This window comes from Aedes albopictus, chromosome 1, assembly GCF_035046485.1.
Source record: "Aedes albopictus strain Foshan chromosome 1, AalbF5, whole genome shotgun sequence".
NCBI lineage: Eukaryota > Metazoa > Arthropoda > Insecta > Diptera > Culicidae > Aedes > Aedes albopictus.
The window spans coordinates 259,163,274-259,173,167 of NC_085136.1; the positions used below are offsets into that span (position 1 = coordinate 259,163,274).

A 9,894-nucleotide genomic window follows, 5' to 3' on the forward strand; every position below is an offset into this window, starting at 1 on the left:
CTGTGGCCACGAGTCGCCATCATCCGCCATAGTACCATCTGGAAGGTTCTAGAACGATCGACAACCGCCGCCATAGTTTCTTCGAGAATCGTCCGCCGTGCGACGACCCAGCTGTAATTGAATTTTCAAGGCAATCACATTGCCTCTAGCAGGTAATTAGTACTCCAAACTCCCTATTTCCCCACTCGTGTGTGCTACGCTTGTCCATTCGTTCCCAGAATCTCGTCGGTTGCTGTGATGTCCACCGAACGCCGTATCAAGACGCTCAAGATGCGGCTTAAGAGCTTGACAGCTTCTTTGAGCCTCATCATGACCTTCGTCGACGAATTCGATGAAGAGACGCAATCCGATGAGATACCCGTGCGCTTGGAGAGTCTCAACAGGCTGTGGATGGACTACGGCATCGCACAAAGTGAACTTGAGTCGCTCGATGAAAACTCCCTGGATGCCCACATTAAAGAGCGGACGACGCTGGAATCGTCCTACTATCGGATAAAGGGCTTCCTACTAGCCCACAATAAAGCTCCGTTAAACCAATCCGCTACGTCTCCCACTCATTCAGAGGCGCACTTCCCTATGTCCGCTTCGCATGTGCGATTGCCGGACGTCAAACTTCCGTTATTCGATGGAAAATTGGAAAATTGGCTGGTGTTCCACGATTTGTACATCTCGTTAGTCCATTCTTCCACCAGTCTCTCCAATATTCAAAAATTTTATTATTTGCGGTCGTCGCTATCCCATTCGGCACTTCAACTCATCCAGTCGATTCCGCTGAGCGCCGATAACTACTCCGTGGCTTGGAACCTGCTACTAAAGCATTTCCAGAATCCAGCAAGACTCAAGCAGACCTATGTTGATGCACTCTTCGACTTTTCGGCACTAAAACGTGAATCGGCTACAGAACTTCACAATTTGGTGGAGCGTTTCGAGGCTAATGTGAAGATTCTACACAAACTTGGGGAGCGAACAGAACACTGGGACATCTTGCTAGTTCGCATGCTCAGCACCCGGCTTGATTCAACAACCCGTAGGGACTGGGAGGAACACTCAACGTCGCAGCAGACCGTCAAATTCAAGGATTTAACAGAATTCATCCAGCGGCGCGTCACCGTGCTTCAATCCATGCAAGTAAAGGTCGTCGATACTCCGTCCTCTACCCATATAAAAAGACCAGCCCAGCGTTCGGTTTCGAGTCACGGAGCCAGTCAGGTTAATCTGCGAAAGTGTCTTGCCTGTTCAGAACATCATCCTCTGTATTTGTGTGGAACCTTTTCGAAGCTGTCACTCGAGGACAAGGAAAAGGAGGTCCGTAGACATCAGCTGTGTAGGAACTGCTTGAGAAAGGGCCATCAGTCAAGGGATTGTTCTTCATCAACGAACTGCCGCAAGTGTCGGGGCCGGCATCACACCTTACTGTGTTCGAACAACTCAACCAACCAGCCTACTTCGAAACCAGCGGATCACCAGCATCCTAAAACCACCGAATCATCTCCAAGCCTTGAATCCCCGATTAACTCTGCCTCTGCAACAGTTGAATCCGTCAGTTGTTCTTCCGCCAGCCATCAACAAAAACTCGTCCTTCTAGCTACAGCCATGATTATCCTCGTTGACGACAGCGGCGCCGAGCACATTGGGCGCGCCCTGCTTGACTCGGGAAGTGAGTGCTGCTTTGTAACTGAACGCTTTGCGCAGCGCATGAAGGTCCAGCGGAAGAAAATCTATCTGCCAATCAGCGGAATCGGCCAATCGTCAACGCAAGCCAAACAGAAGTTTTCGTCCACCATCCGTTCACGTGTCGGCGAGTACACCACCACTGTTGAAATGCTAGTTCTTCCCAGAGTCACTGTCGACCTACCTACCACGTCAATCGATACTTCGAAGTGGGAATTTCCACCCGGTATTAATTTGGCAGATCCGTCGTTCGATAAAACCAACCCGGTTGACATCATTCTGGGCGCTGAAATCTTTTTTGAATTGTTCCGTGTCCCGGGTCGAATCCGCCTCGGCGAGCATCTCCCAGTTCTGGTAAACTCTGTTTTTGGTTGGGTCGTGTCAGGGAAGTCCACGGTTAGCGCATCCAGTCCGCCAGTTGTCGCCAACATTGCCACCGTCGCTGACATCCATCAGCTTATGGAAAAGTTCTGGAAAATCGAGGAAGATGACTCATACAAACCGTATTCCGTCGAAGAACAAGCCTGTGAAGAACATTTCTGTCGAACCGTAACTCGTACTTCTGAGGGAAGGTACATAGTTCGATTGCCGTTCAAGGAAGGCATCCTTGACCAACTAAGTGACAATCGCCGAACTGCTGTTCGGCGGTTCCATCTTCTACAAACTCGTCTGGTCCGTAATCCCGATCTTCACCACCAATACAAGGCTTTCATCGACGATTACAACGATCTTGGACACATGCAACGCATACACGAATACGAAGAACCGACCACCAAGCGGTTTTATCTTCCGCATCACGCTGTGCTTCGCGAGGAGAGCTCCACTACGAAGCTAAGAGTTGTCTTCGACGCATCGTGTAAGACTCCCTCAGGGCCATCCTTAAATGACGCTCTCATGGTGGGACCAACCGTTCAAGAGGACATCCGATCAATCATTATGCGCTCCCGAAAACATCAGGTCATGATTGTTGCCGACGTGAAGATGATGTATCGTCAAATACTCGTTGATCCTCGTGACACGTCAGTACAGCTCATTGTGTGGAAGCCATCCCCGGATCAGCCAATGGAGACCTACGAGTTGAAAACCGTAACTTATGGAACTTCTAGCGCACCGTTTCTTGCCACTAGGGTGCTGATTCAACTGGCCGACGACGAAGGTTCCAACTATCCAGTAGCTGCACCTGTTCTTAAAAAGGATTTTTACGTGGACGATCTGTTTTCTGGCGGAAAAAACACAGCTGAAGTAGTAGTCCTCCGCAACCAGCTAGAAGCACTCCTGGCAAAGGGCGGATTTCAACTACGCAAATGGGCATCGAACGACGTAGCCGCACTCGACGGAATTCCCTCTGAAAACCGAGCTCTAAAGAACTCTGTGGAGCTGGATCGTGATCAGGTCATAAAAACGCTTGGACTCCATTGGGAACCAGCCACGGATTGCCTTCGTTACAAAATAGAAGTTCCTCCTAACCCACCAGACCAGCCACTCACAAAAAGGCGCGCTCTCTCTCTTATTGCTCGTCTCTATGACCCACTTGGCTTAGTGGGACCAGTGGTGACAACAGCGAAGGTGTTCATGCAGAAGTTGTGGACGTTGAAGGACGAAGAAGGGACAACATGGACCTGGGATCGAGAACTACCGAAAGAGTATCAGGATCAATGGGCCGACTACCAATCAGGACTACCCAATCTCAATAATCTACGAATCAACCGTTGCATTCTCCTGCCAGAAGCGGAAACCATTCAAATCCACATCTTTGCCGACGCTTCACAGTTAGCTTACGGAACCTGCGCCTACATCCGATCAACCAACGCTGCTGGAGTGGTAAAGGTGTCCCTGTTATCCGCCAAATCTCGAGTAGCCCCCCTTAAACAACTTAGCATTCCACGACTCGAGCTATGTGGCGCATTACTGGCTGCTGAACTATACGAAAAGGTCAAATCATCACTCCAACTTGATGCCAAATGCTACTTCTGGCTCGACAGCACCGTAGCACTTTGCTGGATCAACGCATCGCCTTCTGCATGGGGCACCTTTGTGGCAAATCGCACATCGAAAATCCAACTTGCCACTCCGAACTGCTCCTGGCATCACATCTCCGGTACCGAGAACCCTGCCGACTGCTTGTCCCGTGGATTGAACGCTGACACCATCATCGACTTCGACCTGTGGTGGCATGGGCCGCAGTGGTTAAAACAACATCAGAGTCATTGGCCGATTAGTCACCTAGCATCCGAACAACCATTGGAGGCAATGGAAGAAGCACGTCGGTTAGCAGCAGCGGCACCGTCATCTCCAGCCGATCCATCGTTCGTGGACGAAGTCGTTGGCAAATTTTCAGATTATTCCCGTCTCATTCGAGTAATCGCTTATTGCCATCGATTCCTCCGTAATTGCCGAAATGCTACCCGTCAACGAACCTCGCTTCTCAACATTGATGAGCTGATGGAATCTGAAAATAGCATCATTCGTTTAGTTCAACAACAAGCATTCAGCCAAGAGTGGAAGCAGCTGTGGAACAATCTGCCGGTTTCGCCGAAGTCCCGGCTGAAATGGTTTCACCCATTTGTTTCTTCAGAGCAACTAATTCGAATCGGAGGCAGACTGGGAAACGCCGTCCAACCATATGATACCAAGCACCAAATACTTCTACCACGATCACATCCACTCTCGCTCCTCCTAATCCGCAACTACCACGAACGTCATCTTCATGCAGCTCCTCAACTTCTCCTAAGCATACTGCGGCAGCGGTACTGGGTCATAGGGGCCAGAAGTCTGGCCAAAAGTGTGGTCCACAACTGCATCGTCTGTTTTAAAGCCCGTCCAAAACGCCTGGAGCAATTCATGGCGGAATTACCAGCACCACGGATAACAGCGAGTCGCCCCTTCTCTGTGACAGGAGTAGACTATTGGGGACCGATTCGTCTCAAACCAACACACCGCCGTGCCGCACCAGGAAAGGCCTACATCGCTGTCTTCATCTGCTTCTGCACCAAAGCGGTGCACTTGGAATTAGTGGCAGACTTGAGCACCGCTAAGTTTATTCAATCCCTTCGCCGTTTCGTTTCTCGCCGAGGATTATGTGCTGACCTATACAGCGATAATGGGAGGAACTTTGTGGGGGCCGCAAATGAGCTCAAGCAATTGGTGAACAGCAAGGAATACCGGAAGGCAGTCGCCCAGGAGTGCAACGCTCATCAAATCCGCTGGCACTTCAATCCGCCTCATGCATCGAACTTCGGTGGCCTCTGGGAGGCTGCTATCCAATCAGCCCAAAAGCATTTCGTCCGAGTCCTTGGAACCAACACTCTACCATTTGACGATATGGAAACTCTTCTCTGCCAAATTGAAGCCTGTTTAAATTCGAGACCACTTGTGGCCCTTAGTGACGATCCGACGGACTACGAACCGTTGACACCTGGTCATTTTCTGACCGGATCTGCACTCAAATCAGTCCCCGATGTGAACTATACCGAAATTGCATCCAATCGGCTTACCAAGTGGCACCATGTACAAAAACTGTTTCAGCAACTATGGAAACGGTGGCATTTGGAGTATCTTTCCACCTTGCAACCACGATCCAAATGGCTTTCTCCTCCTGTCCAAATTGAAGAAAATCAGCTGGTTCTTCTCTGTGACGAGAATAGCCCACCGATGAAATGGCCCACAGCACGGATTCATCAAACTCATCCCGGTCCGGATGGCATTGTCAGAGTAGTGACGCTCCAAACACCAACGGGTCGTTTCCTCCGTCCTGTAAACAAAGTGTGCCTCCTGCCAATCGCATCATCCTTCGACCAACGAACGCAGAAACCGAGCCAAAACCAGGATGCACAATAACACCATTCCATCTACCTCGAGAATTCTCCAACGTTATCAACCGCCTGCGAGTACCTAAAATGAAATAATTCAAGGCCTGTTATAAACAGGGACCAGGTAAGCACCTGTCCTTAGTGTTTAAATTTAGTTGAACCCGCTACCGGGTCTAATGTTTTGCAGAAATTTGTCGTCCAACCCGTAATGACGTCTACAAATCAAAACAACGAAGTTCATCGATCAAGCAGAAGGAATGACAGTTCATCGTCGAGAGTCATCGTCATCGTCGTCGAAAGGCTGTCAGAAACAACGTTCCTGAAGGGGCCAGTGTGTTCGTGCATCCACACGGAGAAACGAAAGTACCCGAAATGCACGAATGGGAAAGAAATCGATTATCGCGCCATCTACACGTGAGCAGATGAAACACGGATCCAATTCGACCCACCGTTCGTCGACACCGATAATGGCCCAAAAAAGGAGAAAAGGAGAAATAGCATGGCTGCACACCTTCTTCCGGGCACCTTGCTATTTAAGGGAAATCGGTGACATGTGTCATCCTCTTTTTTGCTGCAAGATCCATCCAGACGTCATCGAGTGTCAACAAACTGAAGAAATTAATAGTGAATTTGCATGAAGTTAAATTTAAGTTGAAATAAATTAAGTTAGTAGTGAGAAATTAAATCGTCTAAATAAAAGTTAACGCGTGTGATTACTTACCTGTGGAGCGTACCTATTGTGCTGGAAGAAGAACCTGGAAAGAAGAAAAGTTAGTGGTGATACTTACCGTTGAAACTTACCGCTGAAGATCCTGGAACCGCCTCGACTGGTCATCTCTCTCGTCCCGCTGCTCGCTGCGCTACTTGACAGTAACTATATAACGTCTTGAAAGTTCATTTAAATCGTGTAATCGATTGAACGTCGAGTTAAATGCAATGATCTTGGACCCCAAAATCTGGCAATACTGTTCATTTTCGATAAGAGAATTTATGGCTTAGATGTATGTTTGTCTCACGAAGATTTGGTCCCTTGATATGCTTTGAATATTCTGTGCAAAAATGCAAAAGTTTTGATGATTTAACTTCTGGAAATCTGGCAACACTTTTGTTTCGATAATAGTACTCCAAACTTTCTATTGTAATTTGTTCTGACTTAACAGAAGTGCTGATATCACATTCAAAGTGGTCATACCATTTTGTGAGAAAGTATAACATCTACGATTTTCGGACCTACCGATACTGACAGCACCGAAAGGCAACACTCCATCCATGTGTAGCCGATTTTCAAGAGGTCGGCGAAAATTGATGCGTGTAATTCTTCTGTGTTCTATCCGTAAAAAGCCATCATCCCCATCCAAGAGAGGACCGACCGATCGCTGCTTGACAGCAGCAGCAGCAGCAGCAGCGCGCGGCAGGGTTCGAAGTTCGGCGGAATTCGCCCCAAGAAGCGCCAAGTCTCAAGAAGAAGGCCTTTACTGTTGCTGCTGCGCTGGCCCCGGCGAGGTGAATTCCTTTCTTCCTATTCTTGTAGCAAACCTGCTGGTTGCTTTGGTTGTTGTTGCTGTTGCTGGAGGGGGGACTGTGTTTAGCTTAGAAACTGACGACTTTGCATAGCAGTTGATATGAATATTAATGGGAACCTTCACGCGGCGTCGGCGGCGGTGGTCTGCGTCAAGTCCGGAGATGGGGCTAGTCAACCCAGCAGTAAGAGAATGCCTTTACGTACGGGGAAGAAAACGAAACTTGGATGGAACGCACTTGGGTTGGTATAAGGCTTTAGAACCATCGTCATCATCATCCAAAAAGGTTACGACGCGAACGCAGGAGAATGCGTGTGAAAATGTGTGCGAAAGGTTACCCGGTGAAGAAGAAGTTATCGGGGCAGGGGCACAGCTGACACTTTGGTTTATAGATAGAATTCGGCGGTATAGGGACGAACGAAGTAACGGGACGAGGGTGCGAAAACAGTTAAGCCATTCAAGAAAATTGTCTGAGCGAGAATTTAGTATAAAGGTGTGTTTGACATAGGATGATAATTTTACTCAAGGCAAATTATCGCAGCTGTGATTTATACAATTTCGGCATTTGATTTTGGGGAGACATGCTGGAGATACGCTCTCCCAAAAAGCTGAAGAGTTTATTTCCCAGCAAGTTGGAATATTTGTTATTCAAAATGCTAGAGATATTTTCTACCAGTAAACTCTTTCAGTTAAGGAACCCTGCAGGAATTCGTGGAGAAATACCCGAAGGAATTCCTGGAGGAATTCATGAAGGAATTCCTGAAGGAATCCATAGACAAATTTTTGAAGGAATTTCTGAGGAATTCCTAAAGAAACCCTGGTGGAATTCCTGAAGGAATTCCTGGAGGAATTCCTGAATGAATCTCTGAAGGAATTCCTGGAGGAATCCCTGGAGAAATTCCTGAAGGAATCCCTGGAAGAATTCCTGAAGGAATCCCGGAGGAATTCCTGAAGGAATCCCTGGAGGAATTCCTGAAGGAATCCCTGGAGGAATTCCTTAAAGAATCCCTGGAGAAATTCCTGAAGGAATCCCTGGAGGAATTTCTGAAGGAATCCCTGTAGGAATTCCTGAAGGAATCCCTGGAGGAATTCCTGAAGGAATCCCAGGAGGAATTCCTGAAGGAATCCCTGGAGGAATCCCTGGAGGAATTCCGGAAGGAATCCCTGGAGGAATTCCGGAAGGAATCCCTGGAGGAATTCCGGAAGGAATCCCTGGAGGAATTCCGGAAGGAATCCCTGGAGGAATTCCGGAAGGAATCCCTGGAGGAATTCCGGAAGGAATCCCTGGAGGAATTCCGGAAGGAATCCCTGGAGGAATTCCGGAAGGAATCCCTGGAGGAATTCCGGAAGGAATCCCTGGAGGAATTCCGGAAGGAATCCCTGGAGGAATTCCGGAAGGAATCCCTGGAGGAATTCCGGAAGGAATCCCTGGAGGAATTCCGGAAGGAATCCCTGGAGGAATTCCGGAAGGAATCCCTGGAGGAATTCCGGAAGGAATCCCTGGAGGAATTCCGGAAGGAATCCCTGGAGGAATTCCGGAAGGAATCCCTGGAGGAATTCCGGAAGGAATCCCTGGAGGAATTCCGGAAGGAATCCCTGGAGGAATTCCGGAAGGAATCCCTGGAGGAATTCCGGAAGGAATCCCTGGAGGAATTCCGGAAGGAATCCCTGGAGGAATTCCGGAAGGAATCCCTGGAGGAATTCCGGAAGGAATCCCTGGAGGAATTCCGGAAGGAATCCCTGGAGGAATTCCGGAAGGAATCCCTGGAGGAATTCCGGAAGGAATCCCTGGAGGAATTCCGGAAGGAATCCCTGGAGGAATTCCGGAAGGAATCCCTGGAGGAATTCCAGAAGGAATCCCTGGAGGAATTCCGGAAGGAATCCCTGGAGGAATTCCGGAAGGAATCCCTGGAGGAATTCCGGAAGGAATCCCTGGAGGAATTCCGGAAGGAATCCCTGGAGGAATTCCGGAAGGAATCCCTGGAGGAATTCCGGAAGGAATCCCTGGAGGAATTCCGGAAGGAATCCCTGGAGGAATTCCGGAAGGAATCCCTGGAGGAATTCCGGAAGGAATCCCTGGAGGAATTCCGGAAGGAATCCCTGGAGGAATTCCGGAAGGAATCCCTGGAGGAATTCCGGAAGGAATCCCTGGAGGAATTCCGGAAGGAATCCCTGGAGGAATTCCGGAAGGAATCCCTGGAGGAATTCCGGAAGGAATCCCTGGAGGAATTCCGGAAGGAATCCCTGGAGGAATTCCGGAAGGAATCCCTGGAGGAATTCCGGAAGGAATCCCTGGAGGAATTCCGGAAGGAATCCCTGGAGGAATTCCGGAAGGAATCCCTGGAGGAATTCCGGAAGGAATCCCTGGAGGAATTCCGGAAGGAATCCCTGGAGGAATTCCGGAAGGAATCCCTGGAGGAATTCCGGAAGGAATCCCTGGAGGAATTCCGGAAGGAATCCCTGGAGGAATTCCGGAAGGAATCCCTGGAGGAATTCCGGAAGGAATCCCTGGAGGAATTCCGGAAGGAATCCCTGGAGGAATTCCGGAAGGAATCCCTGGAGGAATTCCGGAAGGAATCCCTGGAGGAATTCCGGAAGGAATCCCTGGAGGAATTCCGGAAGGAATCCCTGGAGGAATTCCGGAAGGAATCCCTGGAGGAATTCCGGAAGGAATCCCTGGAGGAATTCCGGAAGGAATCCCTGGAGGAATTCCGGAAGGAATCCCTGGAGGAATTCCGGAAGGAATCCCTGGAGGATTTCCGGAAGGAATCCCTGGAGGAATTCCGGAAGGAATCCCTGGAGGATTTCCGGAAGGAATCCCTGGAGGATTTCCGGAAGGAATCCCTGGAGGATTTCCGGAAGGAATCCCTGGAGGATTTCCGGAAGGAATCCCT

The 9,894-nt window shown here is 49.3% G+C and overlaps 1 protein-coding gene across 1 annotated transcript; it reads left to right on the forward strand.

Annotated features, from left to right (window-relative positions):
- The first annotated feature begins 237 nt into the window (after positions 1-237).
- On the forward strand, positions 238-5,508 carry LOC134291621 (uncharacterized). Its single transcript, XM_062859607.1, has one exon. It carries the CDS (start codon positions 238-240, stop codon positions 5,506-5,508), a length of 5,271 nt encoding a protein of 1,756 aa, XP_062715591.1.
- The last annotated feature ends 4,386 nt before the right edge of the window (positions 5,509-9,894 follow it).

Coding starts and splice junctions, on each gene's coding strand:
- LOC134291621 (XM_062859607.1), top strand. CDS start 238: ATGTCCACCGAACGCCGTATCAAGACGCTCAAGATGCGGCTTAAGAGC.